Source organism: Cupressus sempervirens, chromosome 7, assembly GCF_028749045.1.
Source record: "Cupressus sempervirens isolate cs-2001-9-10 chromosome 7, ASM2874904v1, whole genome shotgun sequence".
Lineage (NCBI taxonomy): Eukaryota > Viridiplantae > Streptophyta > Pinopsida > Cupressales > Cupressaceae > Cupressus > Cupressus sempervirens.
Window position 1 is genome coordinate 374,317,608 of NC_143124.1, and position 21,967 is coordinate 374,339,574.

General features: G+C 39.1%; 1 protein-coding gene across 2 annotated transcripts in view; it reads left to right on the forward strand.

Annotated features, from left to right (window-relative positions):
• The first annotated feature begins 240 nt into the window (after window positions 1–240).
• LOC149547022 (uncharacterized) overlaps window positions 241–21,967 on the forward strand; it is a 129,240-nt gene continuing 107,513 nt past the window's right edge. Inside the window, exons 1-2 of one of the 2 annotated variants that reach the window (XM_089791472.1) lie at window positions 241–576; window positions 1,077–1,257. In XM_089791472.1, coding sequence (XP_089647598.1) covers window positions 1,078–1,257 — 180 coding nt within the window. In that variant the 5' untranslated portion in view covers window positions 241–576; window position 1,077. The remainder of the gene's footprint in view (window positions 577–1,076; window positions 1,258–21,967) is intronic. The other variant, XM_089791473.1, reaches the window with a different exon arrangement.

Here is a 21,967-nt window from a genome sequence, read left to right on the forward strand (position 1 = left end):
ATTCATCTTCATGAACGCAGAGGAAATCTCAAGCCCTCCCATGCAAACAATAAAAACCCCAATCTAAAATTGTTTGCAAATGCTCTCCAAGATCCCGAACCCACACTCAAGTATCAAACTTCCAAAGTTTTAAAATACTTGCCACCTAACTCTTTTTTAATTTTTAATATTTAATTTTTAATAATCTCCAAACCGCGTACCTCCGATTTAAACTAATGATAATAACAGGGCCAAATCTGGTTTAGCGTGAATCCCAGCGGAGACCCACACGAGCAGCCGGCAACCGTTTTCTCCTGGGGCGGTCCGTTGTATCGACCCACGCATGGAGACCACCAGGCAGCTTACGAAAACCTTAAAAATTGTTCGAATTTTCATTTCGAGCGTTTACTTCACAGGCAATTCAAAATTTGGATGCGAGACCATATTAATTGGCAACGGTTTTTTGTGACGCTTCGTAGGAAACAGCTTTCGGTTGACCCGTTGTTTTCTAAAATCCAACGATAAATCAGTTATCTGTCTGAAATATACAGAAGTTGCAGAGACCTCAGCTTTTCCCAGCCTAAATTTAAGGTTAAGGTAGGTTTTTTCCCCTTTTTCTCAAAAATTGTACCTTCTTCATAGCATTCTGTTCGGTCCGGTTCTTGATTTTTTTGGGCAATTTATGACAGTAAGGCTTTTGATTGGTTAATTGCCAACGAAATTTACTGCAGTTGATAATGACGAGCTTTTGCTGAAAGTTCATACTAACGTCTGATAAATTTGCTGTCAATACGATCAAATCAAATGGCCTTTCTGCTTAAATCCCTTCTCTTTGTTTAAAACTCCCTATTCCAAAGCCATTCTGACCATAAAACTGCATAGATTTCTATTCAATTGTTATGAGCAACAATCTTCTTTAAAATTTATGCGTTAAGTCCTTTGTTTTGGAACTGTTGATTTGTGTTCATTTTAATTGTAATTCTTTGTAGTTATTGACTCCTCTGGCTCTTATTGGCACTATTGTATTGTTGTATGATTCATCTTTATTGAGAAATTTAAATCCATCGGACATTTAAGTTCATTCTTTCTTTTATCAGGATGTTTTCCTTAGCGGTTGCATACTTGGCCGGGGTTGTCTCTGTTTTAATTGTTGAAGCCGGGCTATTACTTTTCTTCATAGCACACCTTGTTCGTCGATGGCACTCTCGGTCCATACGTCTGGAAGCCAAACCAAATTTGGTTTCTCACGACTCGGTACCTACCTTACTCAGCAAGCAGGTTGGCACTCTTACCTTGTTAGAACTTTACATGTTCCTAGTTTTTCCTATGTTAAAGCTATCTCAAATTTCATTGCCCTTTGTTAAATATATGCTGTGTTTGAAAATGGGTACGGACCATATCAGTCTTAGCAATATTTCATTTAGAAAGCAAATGTAAATACCTGACCTGCATTTCTTCAAACAGCAGTTTAAGAGCCTACAAACGGGCAATGGAGATCCTTGCTCTTGGTTTTTGATATGCTGCTACTGAAAAATTGGGGACAGACAATTTGCGGCTGGTCACATAAAAAACCCATCAGGAGTCGATTCTCGGCGTCCCATTCAGGCTGAATGTGAAGGGAAACAGAGAGACACATAAACTTGAAAAGATTCCATGACAAAGTGACAATGTTTGTGAACAAATTTTATATAATGCTGCATATGCATTAAATGACATTACCATCGAAAGACACAAATCGATGGCTTTGTGCCATTCTTAAAAAAATAAACAAGGTCTTTTTACATAACGTTCCCAAACCTAATAAAAAATAACTTGTCCACTTCTTTGCCAAAGCTTTCATAAGATCCCTTGTCCTTGTGATTGTAATATGTATGAGGATCTATGCTGTCTATTTGCAAAGTGAGGTGATTGCTCAGGTTCAACATTGCTTAGAGACACTTTTAGTTTTAACAAAAGCTATAGAAAATGAGAACCCTAGTAACTTGAATAGAGAAGATGGTCAAACACCTGAGGATAACTTGAGGTCTCTCACCAATATAATAAAAAGTAACCGCCAGCATGCATATCAATATGCATGTGGGTAATTTTTTTTGAGATGATCGTGGATGATAATTCCACTTGAGACAACTTTTGCTCAAATTGTCTATCATCTTTTTTTATGTATTTGGATTTTTTTATTGAAGTTATCTTGCACCTTATTATCGTTGTTGACATATTCTTAATGCATTTGTTCATTTCATTGGAAATGAACCAACATTTCAGAACACTCTGATGTGTTAGTTACTGTGTGGCATCCACCAGCTGTGTTCATTAGATAGACTACTTTCTCTTAATTTTATTTGTTTTGCATGAATGTCAGTATGCACCGCTGCTTTATTCAAAGGAGGTATTTTAAGCAGTCAGTGTCATCACTGTAGGAGCAAAAACATTGAAAGGAACACCTTTTGGCAAAAGGCATAAGACCAACCTTCATGTGTTTGTGGTAGTTGTTAAATACTTCTTCAAATATATTAGAATTGGATTTATATATTTTGGATAGCTGTTAGATAGATTGCTGATGATCTCTTTGTTTGGAATTAGTTGACAAGTTTTATAATTTATGGCCCAAACTTTAACATCAACAAGGCAGCATTCTTTAATTCTCTTTTAATATTGCTTTTGTTGGGTTCATAAATTAAAGTTGGCATCAAGTTGAAAGAGGCGAGGGACAAACAATAAACTAAACATAGATTACACATTACGTAATGAAGCTAATGCAAGTAGGGTAAAATGAAGCAGCACCATTGTTGTGGAGTTAGGGAAAATCTGATAAGCCATTCAAAGGACAAGCGAAATAAAATATACTTCCTCCAACCAAAGCTTTAATGACACAGGTTTGTTATAAATACACCTCTCAAGGGTTTAAGAAAAAGGAGCCTATGACTATTAATGATGTGAGACTATGAAGTGCTAATCTGTAAGACATTCTCCTTCGCTAATCTGTAAAATGTTATCCTTCTCTAATCTGGAAAACTTTCCCCTTTGCTAATCTGTTAGAGAGCTGGGCAAGTCATTTATGGTGGCTGCTATTTTCCTGCGACCCAGACAGGCTATTTTGGGCCATGAAACATTACTACTTACTGCATCATAATCTGTATTGAGCCTATTTTTAGGCTGTCTGTGGTCTGACTATGTATGGAGTTGGTATTTCTATAAAACGACACATTTAAAGTAGGCAAGGGGAGTTTAGAGAGAATTTTACTCAATATCTTCTTCCTTGCTGAAAATAGAATGATGAGAGTATAAGAGGCATTTATAGTATTTTCTTATGTTGGCTAATGTAAGAAAGCCTTTTGTTGTTTTTGATACAGCAAAAAACTAAGTTGCTGGTTTGGCTTCGGGTTCAAAGTTTGTTGTTCAAAATTTGTTCAATTTGTTTTGTGTTGGCTTCAGGTTTGTTTTGGGTTTGTCTGTACAAGTTTTTTTCCTGTTTATATATATGTGTGTGTGTGTATGTGTGTGTATGCTGGAGCAAATAAGTTCTTACACCACTATGCTAATATTAAAGCAGCTTAGCAAAATACACCACCACATATATTAACATTTTGGTTCAAATGATATAACAAAATGCTAAAATGTACCACTATATCAATGCTTTGGTTCAATAACAATAATGTCAATATTAATACTCTGTCACTAGTGATCAAATATCACAAAAATCATCATCATTCTGCTGTTGCAGATTAGAAGCATAAATTTTGTCACTAGCATCAGTACTAGGCTACTAGCAGCCTTAGGATCAACTTCAACATCAGGAAGGAGCTCGTGATCATCATCATCAATAGCAAGTGTATCAAAATGGGCTTCCAACTCCGCATACTTTGGCTCAGCATCTTAATGCTCTGCCTCCCCTTTTTGGCAAGTATTTCGTTGTGTGTTGGGAGCCTCATGTTTGAATGCACAAGACCTAGTTATCTGCCTTCTTGGAGTTTAGTTTGTTGTGTTTTATTGAGTGAATGAAGGAGTATGTGCTCCACTTCCTCTTTGATAATGATGAATTAGCAACCTATTAAGGTTTTACAATTTTGAAATTAGAGAGTTAAGAGTTTTGAATAAAAAACTTTAAAATATAAATTCAATATTTATCAACAAGAATTTAGAAATTAGAGTTTTAATCATTGTGCTACAATTTTGATGGCAATGGTTGTAGGTGCTGGCACATTTGTCCATAGAAATACCACCATTTATGAGCATCAACATTGTTCTTTTAAGAGCTTCGAGGCCACAATCATTGGTGCTTGCAAAACTCATGAATTTAGATCTCACTGCAGGTTGTAGCTGCTTGAGAAACCGAAAGTCTTAAAAGGGCCGCCTTGTATGCCGCCTTGTATCCTTGAGCAACTTTAGGATCTCTGTATGAGGCAGCTCTAGTGGTACTACCCTGAGGAACAATTGGTTATAGAACTTGAGGATCAATACAAAGGGGTAGTCATTTTGTTCCATCTCTCTACCATGATTACCTATAGCTCCTTGAAGAACTTTTCATCATGACGTTCCTCTCTCTCATTTATGATATTTCTAATATCCTCAATCATTGGAGTGAATGGCATCGTATACCTCACCCAAGCAAGCCCTATCCATGTTAGCGTATCAGATCGTTCTCAATATAGGCTTAATGAATTTCAGAAGGTACTCAACATAATCCCACCAAGAGTAAGCTAGTATCAATGCCTTAATGGAAGCTACCTTGACACTATTAGATTGCCTCCATATGCTCCAATTAGCACTAATTACCATTCTAGACAATACCTCGTTAACCTTGACAGGGCATCTCAAAACAATAGTGTTGGAGGCAAAGCGGGTCTTGACAACCTATTTAAGATAAACAAATAATAAATTAGAGTCAAGATTAAAATTATAATTCAAAAAACATAGAAAGTCTACTAAACCAAAGTGACTAGACTTCTAAAACATGTTTAAATTTTAAATAATTGAACATAACTTCAAGAGCCCCGATTTTGAGTATTGTCTAGATATATGGCTTGCATCATATGGTGGTTCGCGACGAACATTTGAATCTCTTGTGCATCTTCATCCATTTTTCAATCCGCTCAATCTTAGTGCCATTTTTTTTGCAGCAGTAGGTTGAGTGAGTGCACAACACAAGGGATGCAAAAAATGTGTTCGAAGCACTCCTCGACCAATAAGTCAACAACCCTATAATTCTTAGCATTGTCAATTATAACGTGAACACCATTTTGAAGGCCAACTTGCTCAATTGGATTGGATGTGAATGTTTGCAATGAAAGGACTGTCCTTCACCTCTCCTCCACAGTCCACAACTTTCAAAAATACTGCACCTCTTGTGGACACTGCAATAATATTGACCAAAGGTCTACCTCATATCTTTTCATCCATTAGATACTATGGTCACACCTATTTCGATCCATGAATCCTTGATGGGCTGCATGAAATGCTCTACACTTGTCATCTCTCTATCCAATAAAATGGTTCACACTTCATAACTAAGGTTCTTGAACCCCTTTGGAGCCTCATTAATTGCTGTCACCATTTTTTGGCAATACAATGAGCAAACAACATCAAAAGACAATTCATTTGCTTGGCAATCTAGCGTCATTTTGAAATTATGTTTCCAAGTGTCCATTGCTCTTTTATTTGTGACCAGTTCTTGAGGAGGGTGCAATAATGGATGACCCTCTACATGTGGCTTATTGGGAGTGGAAGTTGAAGACATAGATGATATTTTTTCTTTTTTTTTTCTAGCATTTTGCAGAGGATGATTTTCCATCCCGACTGCTTAGGATGATTTGTCCTCCCGACTGCTTCATCTGCTTGTTTTAGTTCTTGAATATATTTGTTCACTATGTAGTTTGGAAGAAAGGCTTTAGGTAGCACCCCAACAACTCTTGACTTCCTTGTACAAAATTTAATGCCTTTTTGAGAAATAAAGCACAAATGTTCTTTCACACTACTATAAGAGCTTGTAAATTCCTCTTTGCAATGCTTGCCACATATAATGATGTCGGAGCATCTTGGGGTAGTTGGCAATCCTGTATGTTGGAATGGTTTTGACCTTGGAGTTGGTGGACTCAGTTGATGAAGGTGATGCTTGGTTATCATTGGTTTAGTTTTGGATTGTAGTTTCCCCTAAGGAACTTGGTGATGCTTATGGTGCTCGGTGATGCTTGTGAGAGCTCGGTGGGTGTGCTTGGTAGGTATGCTCGGTGGTTGTTGCTAATGCTCAATTGTTGTTGCTGTTGCTTGGTGGTTTGCTTCATCAACTGGATGTTCTTGGAGATTTGATCAGTCAACTTGGTGCATATAATATGTGTAGCATGTGATCGTGATGTGGATCGATTGTGGGATGTGTGTTGACCTATTTGTGGGCTTGGTTATTTCTCTTATGTGCATTTAATGATTTTTGTAAGCCGACTAAGGCATATTATGTTTATTTAGGTTGTAGATGATTCATTTGCAATACAACTTGTGGCCATGCAAGTATAAAAGGAAGGGTTGGCTAGAGTTATAGGCAGGTATTGAGAAGCAGAGATTCAGGACAAAATTTGGAGTTGCAAATTAAGAGTAGAGCTAGTAGCTAAGTATGGGCTTAGGAAATAAGAAGGTTGTTGGATGGCTTGCGAGCACAAGTTTAAATCTTGCTTGGTGTTTCTACCAGATTTCTATGCTATTACAGATTTGGACTAGTTGGGGTTGAGAGGTCTTGTGAGGTCTTGCAGAATTATTACTGTAATTGCTTTATATTTAGTCGTAACTGGAAAGGCCTTACAACTCGACACATTGCATGTAATCAGTTGTTTATTAATAAAAGAGTTGGATATTCTATTAGATCTTGTATTTTGTGTTGTGTTTTCATTGAGTGGTTGTTTGCTGGGGGCTTGGTCACCTCCACTGGGGTTTCACTCGGCCTTGCACTGCGTTAGGTGGTATTAGAGCGAAGGCTTGATCTAGTTGAAGATTGTTGGAGCGTAGTTGTAGAGATTTTGTGCGATTTGGTTGCAAATCCATGTTCCTGAACTTGTGAAACTCTTGTCTAGTTGTTGTGTGAGGTGGTAGGTTGCAATCTGATTTGCAAACAACTCAGGTTGTCACAAGGTGGTTGGTTGGATTTGTTGCAAAGGGTTTACAAAGATCTTGGAAGACGCCTTCGAGAAGATTGGACCCTAGGGTGATTGCAAATCTCTGTGATGCTATGGAGACTAAGATTTCAGAGAAGTTTAGATCAAATTTCAGATCTGAGATGGAGTTGATGAAGAATGATATGGTTGCTAGATCATTAGGGCTATAGCTGGAGTATTGAGGGATGTGGGTACGAAAGATGGTTATGAGGAAGTTGCTGAAGACTTTTAAATTGCTGGATCTAGTGGAGAGGAAAAAATTGATCAAATGGAGAGATCTGTGAAAGATAGAACTAGTCGGTTGGATAGATCTAGCACTTGGTTGAAATTGAAACACAAGATGGAGGTTTCTAATTTCTCAGGTACGTTGAATCCTAAAGACCTGATCGATTGGACTAGTGAATTGGAAGACTACTTTGAGTTAATGGATATTGGAGATCTGCTCAGAGTAAGGTTGGCACAAACTAAGTTGAAAGGACATGTTGCATTATGGTGGAAAGAATTGCATAGAGATAGAGAAGAGGAAGGTGAATTGAAAATCGCTAGGTGGAGATTGATGGTGACAAAATTGAAGGCTAAGTTCATTCTTGCTGATTATAAACTTGAGTCATTCAAAATATTACAAAATTTGAAATACAAGGATATGTCTGTGAAGGATTATACTGAGGAGTTTTACAAGTTAACTATTTGGTATAGACATAGAGAACTTTGCAAGGAAAAGGTGGCTAGATATATAAATGGCCTGAGATTCAATATTCAAGATGAAATTGGTATGTTGAAGATTGATTCAATTGAGGATGCTTATTAGTATGCTCTAAAGGTAGAAGATAAGCTGAAGAGAAGACATCACAGGTAATTTTTGAGGGAAGGAAAAGCATGATCACTTGGTGAAGGATAAACATATTGTTGAAGATGAACCAAAACTTGTTGAACAGAGGAGAATAATAGGTAGAGGTGTATTTAAAGGTAATTGCTTCAGGTGTGGTGAAGGACATAGATCTTTTGAATGTCCCAATGCTGATAGGAAGGTTAGTGATAAAAGAGCTACTGTGGTGAATGAAAGTGAGGACTTGGTGAATGAGCTCGAGGTGGAAGATAACTTGCTAGCTCGACGAGTATTATTTGGTAAGAGGATGTTGGAGCCTTGTCAAAGAATTTGTTCACGACTCGATGTAAGACCGAAGGTAAATGCTGGAATGTGATTGTGGATAGTAGTAGTACTGATAACCTAGTTGCTAAGGAGATGGTTTAGAAACTTGGCTTGAAGAGAGTAAGACATCCTTGTCCTTATAGCATCAGTTGTTTGCAAGATGAACATGCTTTGGACTTGAGGGAACAATGTCTTGTTGATTTTTAGATTGGGCAATATAAGGATCAAGTGTTGTGTGATATTGTGGACATGAGTAGGTGTCACATATTACTTGGTAGACCTTGGCAATATGATTGTAAGACAGTGCATGTTTATGTCAAGAATGTGTTTCCTGTTGAGAAGGATGGCGAGAAGTTTTCCCTTATTCCTTTGCAGAATGAAGAACTCGGTAGGAGGAACTTGAGTTTTGGTAGGAGAGTTGAGTTGAAGGATTCTAAAGGGGTTAGAGATTAGCATGGGAAACGGACTTGTAGTACACTGAGGAAGGATGTGAAGAAGTAGAGTCAACAGTTGTCTGTTGCAGGAAAGAAGTGGAACAAAGGCAAGAGTGTACAAGTTGAGAACTTCTAGGATGTGTATATGAAGAACCAGTTTAGGATCTATGTGTTGAATCTTGAAAAATGTTCTTCCAACTATTAAGAACATCTTTTTGCACCTAGGATGTTTGATGCAAGAGTATCCTAGGGTAGTTGGCAATTCTGTATGTTGGAGTGGTTTTGACTTTGGAGTTGGTGGACTTGGTTGAAGAAGGTGATGCTCAGTTATTACTGGGGTAATTTTGGATTGCAGTTTCACATGAGGAACATGATGACTGAAGGAACTCGGTGATGCTTATGGTGCTCGGTGATGCTTGTGAGAGCTCAGTGGGTGTGCTTGCTAGGTATGCTTAGTGGTTACTGCTGACGCTTGGTTGTTGCTTTTGCTCGGTGGTTTGTTTCATCGATTGGATGTTCTTGGAGATTTGATCGACCGACTTGGTGCATTTAATATGCAGTATGTGATCATGATGTGGATCGATCGTGGGATGTATGTGGACCTATTTGTGGTCTTGGTTATATCTCCTATGTGCATTTAATGATTGTTGTAAGCGAACTAAGGTAGATTATGTTTATTTGGGTTCTAAATGATTTTATTTGCAACAAGTCGACTTGTGGCCATGCAAGTATAAAAGAAAGGGTTGAGTAGAGTTGTAGGCAGGTATTGAGAAGCAGAGATTTAGGAAGGAATCTGGAGTTGCGAATGAAGTGCACAGCTAGTAGCTAAGCGTGGGCTTAGGAAACAAGAAGGTTACTTGGTGGCTTGCGAGTACAAGTTTAGATCTTGCTTGGTGTTTCTACCAGATTGCTGTGTTGTTATAGATCTGGGCTAGCTAGGGTTGAGAGTATTTGGATCTTGCGAGGTCTTGTAGGACTATTATTGTAATTGCTTTATATTTGGCCGTAATTGGGAAGGCCTTACAGTCCGACACATTGCATGTAATTGGTTGATTATGAATAAAAGAGTTGGATATTCTATTAGATCTTGTATCTTGTGTTGTGTTTCCGCTGTGTGGTTGTTTGTTGGGGACTTGGTCACCTCCATTGGGGGTTCACTCAGCCTTGCACTGCATTATATAACCTCCTCCACTGGGCATTGGTTGAACCATTTCTACATATTTCCATAGTGGAGAGTTTCTAGTGCTAGAAGCACTTGCAAGCATTCTTTGAATCTACTAACAACAAAGCAAGCAATTTTTTTCCCTTCATAAATCAGAAAATATGAAATAAAACTAAGGACTTCAGGAAATAATTTGAAGGAATTTAGATACAACTCTGGATCTCCATTTTGTGGTAGGACATTCTCCTATCACTATCAAACTTCTTACATTGCTTCTGTTTTTCTAGGCATTGAGTCACATTTTAAGTGCATGTCCTTATTTGACTATAATAGTATAATGTTAGGAAAGGAGTAGCATACAATGACTGTGTAATTTCCCCCCTTTTTTGGCGAGTTTATGCAGTTGATGGAGTTAGCTCATCATAGCGACCGTCTTTAGATGACAAGGTGATTTGGGGTCCCAGTTGTGGATTTACTATTTTTGGTAAGTCTATTTTTGGCAGTGTAGTGGGTGGCTCTGGCAGTTGGCCGTCACTTGCAGTGGACGAGGTTAATATTTGCATGAGCTCTTGTTTATTAATTAATTAGTTAAGTTGCATTATTATAATAATATTTATGTTATTATAATAATGACATTAAGAGATATTTCTAAAAGAGTGTGTTGGAAAGTTTCAAGTGTTGAGTTCTTTTGGGAAACTTCTACAGTTTCTGAAGTGGAGTTCTTTGGGAAACATTTGCCAGCAAAGGATTATAAATAGGAGCTCATTTCATTGGAAAAAATGCTTGGATATTTATTTGCTTTTGTTGCCTTTGTGGTTTTTTTTCTGAGGTTCTGAATTCTGTTGCCCTTTCTTGAAGTGCAAAGGTCTGGTTCTTAGTTGTATTTTGATCCATAACTGAAGTATTGTGGATTGAGTTTTGAGAATTATCAAGTCTTGAGTTATTAAGTCTTCCATTTCTGTATACCTGTAGCTTTGGAAGGAGTCATTTGTGCTGGGAATAAATCTGAGATTGCACTTGCAACTCACTTTGCCATTTCTCCTATTGTATTTCCTGTGTCTAAGGAGAAGCTTCTATTGGTGTTTGCATTTGAATTAATGTAAGTATTAATTGTGGTTTCCATTGCAATTCTGGAGCTGCATTCTGAAAGTGCGATTTGTGCAATTGAATTACAATGATCAATTAGAGAAACCGTGTGGGGGTTTAGAGGCTTGGATTATTGTTGGGTGCCAAAATACCAGCACCCACAGGTGGCAAATTGGAGTCTCCAAGTCATTTCTACCACCTGTGAAATCATTTGCTGCTCCTGTGTTATATTTTCCTTTGTCTGTGATTTGTTTACATGCCCTGCGATTTGTCTCAAGGTGTTGCCAGGCTGGGCATTTCATTACAGGCAGCGTTTGATCAATTTCTGGGCTGCGTTTGGTTTATATTTGCCCTACTCTGCATATTCAGTGGACCTGCGGCTTGGTATGGGAGGACAAAGCTAGTGGATAAGGAAGTTGTGACCTGTGTTTGTGTTTGAGGTTGGAAGGGTCAATTATATGCCATTATTTTGGACGACAGACTTTTTGGAGCAGTTCATCTCTGCATTGTTATTCTGCAATAATCTAATCAGGTTCATTATTATTTACAGCACTCATCAGCATACTAGAACTTCATAGAATAAATTGGTAGCAGCATTGGTTGGTAAATAAATACATTGCCATTGCTCTACTAATTCAAGACAATAGCTGTTAAGTGGAGTTTGTCAAACCAACATTGCTACATAGAATATATGTGGAGGACTGATTGTAATACATAGGTGCATGAATTAAACAGTTGTAAAAATCTGAACTAGTGAATTCATTATTTGCAAAACTAATCTGGCATAGTCATTCCGTAATTTGCATTTATATTTCTTGTGAATTTGAGACAAGGAAATGAAGATACTCTGATTATCTTATTAATAGTTGTTATGAGGTTTCTAGACAATTGTTTGACAGAATGCCTAACCACTAAATATTAAGGAAATTAGTGATATTTGAAGCTACAACCAGGTAGGGTTATTACAGATTGGGAGTTTGGCAAGCTTGGATAGGTGGCACTATTGCAAAGACACGCATATAAATTTCATAATTTGATAATTGATACCTTTAAAAAAGTAAAAAAAGAGCTTACTTGCAGCAACATAGCTACCCATGGGCTCTTCTTTTCAACGACCTAAAGATATACCAAACACTAGAAGACATAGACGTTGCTAGAAGACACACTAAACACGGTTGATAAACCAGACTTGCCATTGATAAACCAGACTTGTCGCATGAGGAAAAATGCTTGCTATGTGTGACCAAACACTCTGTATTTTCTCAGAAAATGCCATGGGAGACAAAACACTGCCTGCTGTGTGCTGCGCAAGACCAAAAATGTTGTGGGAGGCCAAATCAGATCCTTTACTTTTTAGGTTTAGTTTGAAAAAAATGTTAAAGAACTTTTACGAAAAGTCAACAAAATTTAGAAAATTGAAATTCGCCCGACATTCACCCAATTTCATTCAAATTTGCCCTAGGCTTGTGCGACCATTTCTATAATTGCTCTAAATGCGTTGAAATTCAACCAGGGTTTGTTTTACCGGATTTACAGTGAATTCCTTAGAAAAATCAAATTTGCAACAAATACGAACTGTTTCAACTTCTAGGTGAATTGGCTCTCAACTTTGGCTGGGATCGAGCAAATATGGTAACTTAGGCAAAAAAATGGTTGAGATAGGAGAGATTATTTTAAAGTACCTATTGCTGGACTGTATGTAATGTCCCCTTTCTATCTTGCCCTTTGTCCTAAAGTCATAATTGTGTAAAATTAGGATTAGGGTTTACTATATATAGGATCTCTTTGGTAAAGTAATCCCAAACAACAATCATAATCCCATAGCTTGATTCCATAGGATTATAAATATAATATAAATATAGAATGTAAATTAATTCAATAGATGTTGGAGTTAACTTGAGGATGACCCCACCATAGAATTGATAAGGTAGCAATAGGATGATTTGATGAGATGCTTTAGAAACCTCCTACACTAGGTCCAAGAGAAAATTTATTGTTCCCCTTGGTATCATGTGGCCCTTGCCATACATATAAGATGAGCTTCTTAGAATGGTGTCTTGCTACCATTTCCTTCATCTTGTCATTCCTAACATGCTTCTAATGATTGAATACCCATTCACAATGGTAGGGATTGTGAAGAGTATTCACCAATAAGGTGCCCTGAAAGTCTATCTAGAAACTTCCTACACTAGGCCCAAGAGCAAATATATTGTTCCCCCTTGGCCTGATGTGGCGCTTGCCATACATATGAGGTGGTTTGCTTAATATGGTGTCCTATTAACTGTTTTCCTTCATCTTGTCATTCCTAACTTGCTTCTGATGATTGAATACCCATTCACTATGGTAGGGATTGTGAAGAGTATTCACAATAAGGTGCCCCAAAAGCCTATACCCCCTAAGCCCAAAGGCAGTCTATTTTGTTCCCCTTTGGCCCCATGGGGATTCCCCTATCACAACTATGAGATGGCATGCTTAGGAGGTGGCCTTATCGCCTTTCTGGAAATCATGATTGTAGAAAGGTTATTAACACAAGTTACACATAGCAATGTGGCATAGATTCAATAGCACCAATAGAACATTCATTACTCGTACCATAATACCAAAATAGGAAGGAAATATTATTACTTTTATTGATTACCAAAAACATGAGTACAACATCCAAGTTCCAAAGTTCTTGTATAATGGTTGGTTGGTTGGGAAAACCAACAAATGCATCCCCTCGCTTCCTAACTACTCAACCTACAAGGCTTAGCTAGTTCTAATTACAACATTAGTTTATTACGTACTACATTTATTCCCCCCGAAAAAGAAGTCCTCTTCCAGACGACTACCCAACAAAACAAAAGGAAAACCAAACTTCAAGAAGAGGGTTGTGAAAACATCCCTGGGCTCGGGGCTTCATGAAGGCGCAGAAGATCGTGTTTAGTTGGCTTTTGTTTGGCATGAACTCCTTGTAGAACACGCAATGCATCCATCTTTTCCGCCTCTGTTGTTGCGAATTTCTCTTCCAGGGTTGCTTTTTCTATCCTCCAGTTTTCTTCCAGGGCAACTTCTTCTACCTTTCATTTTTCTTCTAGAGTGGCTTTTTCTAACATTCCCTTGCTAATCATCTTGCCAATTCCTTTTCCTGTTGAAGTTCCAAGTACGCCCTTCTAAATGTGACGTCCATTTTTTCAAGTGCCTGTATAAGAGGTGGCTGTTCTTTAGCAAGAGGTATGGTGTATCGGGTTGTCCACTTTGCAACTGTTTCCTCCTTTTACCCACCCTACTAAAGTAATCTCCAATTTGTATAATAGTCCTTCATGAATGCTACCAAGGATTCAGTTGCTCTAACTATGGCCCCTAGGTTCTAATTTTTAGCCCGCTTTATAATTTCTTTGGTGGTATGTTCCGTATCTTTTGATTCTTTGAGGAATCTTTCTACTTTGTCCTCTAACGAGAACATCTCCAAGGGTCCTAGGCCCGTGCTTTATATCTTTGTTTTGTCTTCCCCTTCTACCACCAAGGGGGTTGGTGAGGGTGGAGGTACCATTCTTTCTTCTACAAGCAATTTATTTGCCTCCTCTAATATAGTGGTCTCAACTGGTATGTCTTCATTTGCCATTTTGGTTTCTTCCGCCTATTTCTCACTCTGTGCACCCATGTTTCCTATGGGCTGTAAGACTAAAGCAATAGGATGTGCTACTTCTATACCTTGCGAGATGTGCAGTCGCCCACACTTTATCTGACACCTAAGATCTATCACCTTAGTACAAGTCTGCTGATCTCCAGGAACTAATTTTGCCACTCGTGGCAACGAAAGTCTTGTTGCCCCTCATTGAGGAACTTTGTGCCGTTTACTACATTCTCCCTTTGTACTAAGGTTCTCTTCTTGTACGGCTGCTCGCCACGGTACTGACATTTGCACCTCCTTGCGTACTAGGAGTGGTACGGATGCTTTCCTCCATACTAATGGTGGTATGTCCCTACTACAGACTAGGCATAGTACGGATGCCTTCCTCTGCCCTTGGTGGTACATTGTTTTTGTTGCACTGGTGAATTTGGGCGTACTCGGGTACCCCACTTGGCAATGACCCCCCATTCTTGGTAGAAAGGTGATATCTCCAGGTGCGCCCTTCAAGTGGCTTTGATGGATTTCTCAAATTTCTTCTTGTTGGGAATTTGAAGACATGTCTGTACTAGTCTCATCTTCCTTTGAACTGTCCTCTCCAATCTTCTTGATTTGAACTCTCAACAGATGCTACTTGTTGTACTTGTGTGGCTGCCTGTCTTAGTTTCTTTTTCCATGGTTCTCCGCCACATGATCCTACTTCGAAGGTAATCATGTGAACCCAATATGTCATTGCTTGTTTATAGGGTTCCACTCTATTTGCTGGAACCAATGCCCCTCTATGCTCAGCGACCACCTGAGTACGAACTATTTCTAGAAATAAGGCTATGGCATGGTGTGGCATGTAGAATGTCTTCTGCTTCAACTCCATGAATTCTTGTAACTTCTCTAAGAGAAAATGTGCCCAATTATACACCTGTCCTCTGTTCAATGGTCTTCAACCCATCAACCACAGGGAGCTTCTGATGTGCAACTTCCAGATGTAAGTTTACATTTAACCAAGTCTACTAGGCATCACCTTTCTTCATTAGCTATTAAATTTTTCTTTAGGCCTTGACTATTCTTTTTGTTGAGAATGATCTACTCCTGTGCTGTGAGATATTTTCTGCACATTATCCCCAACCACGTCTCTTTTTCCTCCATTTTTATTAGGGATTTTGTCAGTTCCTTCCACTTGTTGGGAATTACAAACACCTTAGTTATTTCTTTAGCGGAGTAAGAGATTGTTAGTTTGATGAAAATATTGGATTACTGATTTATGGGCTTTCTTCTCATAGCCAGCCACCATGGTGCGTAATATAGATTCGAACTTCTTGAAATTAAAGATGGGCATATATATTATTTTGTCTACCTTTGCTTTGCGCAACACCTCTTTCAAAAGGTGACTGTTCCTCTGTATTTTCCAAAGTAATGAGACTTGGACTCGCTTGGACTTGGCAAGGGTAACTCGACTCGCGACCTCGCTTGGACTTGCCAGTGACTCGACAAACTGACAAAACCCTTGAAATATTGAGATTTTTTAGGATTTAAAGAACATTCCATGCACCCATTATTGAATAAAGCTTAAAGACAATAACATCATGAAATAGAAGGTAATTTGATCACATACATAAACATACATTGATTACATAAGTACAGAGGTAAATTGCTAAATACTAAATTGTAGCTAAAAGAAATAGAAAACATAGATATATAAAATTCATGAAATCCATCAAAATGTATATCAAATCCATGAAATCCATCACTTTTAAAAATATAAAAAAAAACAAACATTTTTTAATTGTTTGTCTTAGCAAGAGCTTGACTACCGTGGCCAGTCACGATAGTCGTGACTTGCGAGTCACGCCTTGAATTGCAAGTCAAGCGAGTCACCTGACTTGACCTGCTGAGCTCGAGTCATGGGTCATTTTGACTCGACAAGCCTTGCTTGACTTACCGATTCGGGAGACTCGCCCGGTTCGCGGTGAGTCTCGTTACTCTAGACTACTTTCCCACCAGGTGCGACATTCACTTCCATTACACTTTCGAAAGAGACATTAGCTGTGATACTTTTTTTTGCAGTTTTACCTTTGTTACTGGACATCTTCTTTATTACCGTTCTAGCCCGCAAGAGTGGGTTTTTCTTTCTGGAATCGATGATTTTCCCTCTTCTAGGGTTCCCAACACTTATATTTACCATTTTTGAATAATGCGCAAGTCCCAAACTGATATTAGTCTTGTTGTCTTTTCACTAATTGTTTCTCCAATCCACGTAGTATGAAATGATTCCATTGCTGCCTCCGAGTAATTCTTCTTCTCTTCCATACCTCCATAGACCAACCCATATTTGTACCCTTTCTATGAAGCTTCCTTGAACACCGTCCACCGTTGTTAAGGAGTTTCTACTCCATCTTTTACCTTGTATGCTAGAAATGGTTCGTATGCCTATTGTAGCTAGGCCTTCACTATGTGTTGCGGTTGTGGGAGTGGCCTGCACTTCCCTTAGCTCGAGTACGTTTGAAATAGTACGTACCATTTTGCCTCCACACCGTACTTCACCTCGTACGGATGAAACAACTTCTAGACCTTGTATGCATTGCCAAATCTTGTACGAACTCTTGCCAAGGTGCGAACGCCTTCTCATACCCCCTTCCCTCCTAGTGTACGAGATGGATCTTCGCCTAGTGTACGATCTTGAGCTCATACTTCCTTCTTCCACACTCATACGTTGCTGGCAAGCACTTCCTTCCAACTTGTACACAGACGGTCACCACTTTCTCCTTGTAGATGCACGCCCAACCCGATTACCTCTCAACTCGTACGCTGACTCCCAATGCTTTCTCTTACTCGTACTCGTACAACCAAACACAAAGTTATGTTGCATACAAGTTTTTTTCAAGTGCGTGGATATTAGGGTTTAGTTTTAGTAGTTCCCCTATAGTGCGGCTTTTTATTACCTTATTTTTTTCTTCTATGTCCATGGAATATTCGTTCTCTACCTTCCTTAACTAACCTTGTATTTCTAGCAAATAGATAGAAAGACTCCCTCTTTTCTTTGTAAGGCTTCAATTTTGATCCATTCACAAGGTCTTTTAGGGGTTTATTGTCCAAGGTGGACAACCTTACTGCCGCATTATCTTTGATTTCCAAAACCTTGTATGGCGGCCCCCAACCATCTTACTTTAAACTTACCTGGCTTTGTTTCATTTTTCCCATTGTACTTAAGTGCCAACTGCCCAGGTCTACAATCCATCTTTTTTAAATGCTTATCATGTTAGAATTTGCTTCTCCTTTGTGCTACTTCATTGTCCATTGAGCTAGTCTCCTTTTCTCATCCAGTTTTATCAAAGTATTGAGTCTTTTCTTTAAACTCTCAACATCCCCCAACCAGTGTTCAACTGCTATTCTTAGGCTAGGTATTGCATATTCCATTAGCACTACTACTTCTTGTCCATAAATTAAGTGAAAGGGGGTTTGCCCAGTGGTGGTCTTGTAGGTAGTCCTATACGCATGCACGACTGCTAGAAGTCTTTCTTCCCAATTTCCTTTTTCCACTTCACAAGTCTTGTACAAAATTGTCACCAATATTTTATTTGTAGGTTCTGCTTGACCATTACTCCTTGGATAGTACCAAATGGAAAAATAATGAAAAATTCTATACTCACTTGTCATTGTTCTGATTGCCTTATTGACAAAGTGCACCCCTCTGTCACTCATCTGTCACTCATCAATTGCAGTGGTATACCAAATCTTGTTACTATCTATTTGCTCGTAGAAAAATTTGGTCGTACCGAGAGTTGTGTTGTCCGAGAGTGCTCGTACCTCTACTCATTTAGTAAGATATTCTGTTGCCACCACTATGTATTTGCACCTAAGGTTACTGCTAGTAGGCAAAGGTCCTACAAAATCCAGTCCCCAATGTTCAAATAATTCTTGTTGCTATGATGGAAACAACGACATGAAATCTGTTTTTAGGGGTCTCTTTTTCAACTCTTGGAAGGCCTCCTCATGTTCTTTCTCCCAACCCCTTTTGTGGTGAGTTTTTCCTAAGGGTAAGGGCACTTTAGAAAATGCCTTTATAAATTTCCTATAGTACCCCACATGCCCTAAGAAGGACTTGACACCGGTTATATCCGATGGAGCTTCCATATCTAGAATGACCTTGATCTAGTCGGGATATGTTTTCAACCCTTCTTGTATACTATATGGCCTAGAAGTTTTCCTTGTGGAACCATAAAATTGCAATTATTAGAATTCAAGGCCAACCTTGCCCTTCGACATCTATCCATGCATTCGCCAATGACCTTGAGGTGGTGCTCCTTTCCACTATAAATTGACCAGTCATTTAGGAAGGCTTTGAAATTCTCTACAGACATAACGCCAAAGATATGTAGTATGATCCTTTGAAAGGTGGCGGTGCATTGCACAACCCAAATGACATCTTGTTATAAGCATACACCCCATCTTCAACTACAAATGTGGTTTTCAACTTATCCTCCTTGGCAATGCTAATTTGGTTATATCATGAAAACTCGTCCATGAAGGAGTACACTTCATGGCTATGAAGGAGTACACTTCATGGCTGACCACTTCTTATAGGATACTATCAGTGAAAGGGATTGGGAAGGGGTCTTTTATAGTTACCGCATTCAAGCACCTGAAGTCCACACATATCCGAATTTGGTTTTCGTCCTTTAGTGATATGACTATAGGAGATACCCACTTATTGGTTAGTACTTTGATTATGATTCTTGCCTCCAACAGTTTTGTGATTTCTTCCTGCACCTTGGCTGCATAGTTCTTGTTCATGTAGTACAACCTTTTGTGCATTGGTCCTGCTCCTGGTATCAATAGTATTTGATGGACTCACAATTTTGATGGCACTCCTTTCAAATCCTTGTACATCCATGTGAATACGTCCTTATATTCAAGGAAGAACTTAAAAGCTGTCACCTTCAACACCAGAGCCTAGTCATCCCCTATGAGAATTTCCTTAGGTTCGTACTTCTTTCCTAGGTTTACTGACTCCAACTTAGCCTTGTATTCGACTTTCTTCTCTTTGCTAAATATATGTGCTAGTTTACTGTTGAGAATGGCCATACCCTCCTTGTACTCCTTATATCCCTCTAGATACCTTTCTTCTTCTAATTCAAACTCTTGGCTTTGCAACATATTGCACTCTGGTTGGAATGCTTCACAGTGCCATTTGCCATTGAAACAATCTGTTGAGAGAGCCTGTTTCGTCTTTTGAGCAATCCCCAAGCCAAAGCACTCCTTCATCTGGTTCCACTCCTTCCTCGTCTTCTCCCTCTGCCTTTAAATTGGATGCCAGATCCTCACTTACAGACGGGTTCCTTAGATCTATTGTGTACTTTCTGCCTTCTACCTCTATGGACAAGGTATTTCTCTTCCAATTATGGGTGGCCTTTGCTGTGACAAGCTTTCCTCTCCCCAACAATGCATTGTACCTTTTCTTCTCTAGGGGGTAATCACCACAAAGTTGAGGAGGAAGTGCTGTGTACTAATCATTACCTTTTGCCCCATCAAAGTTCCTATTGGCCTAACTCCATGTTAGTCTGCACTCACCAGTTGGAATGTGGGTGGCCAGAGTGTAGGTTTCCCTAGTGCCTTCCAAGTCTCCTCAGGTAGGATGTTCATTTGGAACCTCATTGACGATAGTGTTTGATAGTTTACATCTCATTATTTCCATTTCAACCACTGTGGGTGTCCTCATTCCTATGGTGAACAGGGTGTTAGTCTCTTTTTTGACTGTGCTTCTTCTTTCTTCTCCTTCTTGGAGGGTACCCCTTTGATACTTGCTCCTTGTGTTATTGCTACCCGCAATTGAGATAGCATTTCTAATAGATCCTCAACTTTCACGGGAATAGTGGTCTCTAGTACTTGTTTCATGATGTTTGGTATCCCCTAGTTGTTTGGGAGTTTAGCCATACTTAATCCCCCTTCTTTTGCCATGTTATCTTTAATGCCCTTTCTGGCTTCTTGAAATCTTTCTTTCTCTGTAGCTGCATCCGGTTCTACAATTTTCCTGGCCTGCATTCTTGTGTTGGCTAATACTTAGCTTTCTGGATCTGCAATGTCAAGTGTGTTCACCCCTTTTTGCCTAGGGCAATTGGCATTCTCATGATTACTTGGTCCGTACCATTTACAGAACATTCCTCCATTCTGTCCTCCACCGTTCTTACAATCCTGTGCAAAATGCCCCCATTCGTTGCATTGCAAACATTGAATCAGAATCATACTGGATTGCTTTCCTAGGTATGTTGTTATTGCTTCCCCACCTATTGTCTCTATACCTCTAGGTGGGGCTTCTGTATTTGTGTTTCATGGAGGGGTGGAAGGTGGTGTGGATTGTTTTCCTTGGGTGAAGAATACTTGTACTTGCACATTCCATGCTTTTAGATTGTAGGGTTAGTCCTTGATTGTGTGGCTTAACACCTGACAGATGTCACGAAAGGCTTTGCGTGGGCATGACCCTTTTGTGTGTCCTTTTCGCAATCTGTACACCACAACTCCCTCCCCTCTCCTTTCTCTTCCTTACTTCTTGTTACCTCCTTCATTAGCTTCATCATGTCCTTCCTCAGCGCTTGGATGGTCTTGGATTCATCCTTGCTCTCCTTTGAACTTCCACTCCTGCTCCCATGTCTCTTGGCTTTGGAAGTTTTGTTCTCACTTTCTATATCCATTGCGCGGGTGCATGCATCAACAAAGGATGGTGACTTTTCTATCTTCATTTTTTGTCTCAAGGATGGAGTTAGCTCCTCAATGAACCACTACTTTTTAAATCCGTCAGCAAGTTTGTTGTCCAACTTCTCTATCAATTCCTTGAGTCTCTTGCTATATACTCTGACTGATTCATTTTTCCCTTGTCATGTATTATAGATTTCTGTGACTATCTCATCATCATCCCTTAGGAATCTAATCATGTGGTCTTCTTTGTAGCCTCGAAGTCTGTATACTTGTTGATAGCTGCACCTATTAGCGTGGCAGGGAAAGCTTTTAACCATTCATTGACATTATTTTCTCTATTGGCTTGCCATATAGTTATACATGTTTTACAATGACGTACGGGGTCCTTCTATCCTTCCCTAGTAAATTTAGGGAGTTTTTGTTTGTCTAATGCCATTTTTCTTCCGCTCTTCCCTCGTGTCGGGATGCTCCCTCTTGTTGGAGTAGATTTTTGGTTTCTTGGTCTAGTAGTATCTCTTCCCCTTGTGATTCTTCTTCTGTCTGGCTGGAGCTTTGTTTCATGATTCTTCCACCCTTCATTCCTTCCCTGTGTTTCTGAAATAGCCAAGTCGGCTATACCTTCTATTGTGTTTTCGATCAACCTTCCCTCGATTTGATTTGTACTCTAGGGATGGTTCACTAGTTCCCTTAAGTTGCAACGTCTTTCCTCCTGCCGGTTTTCAC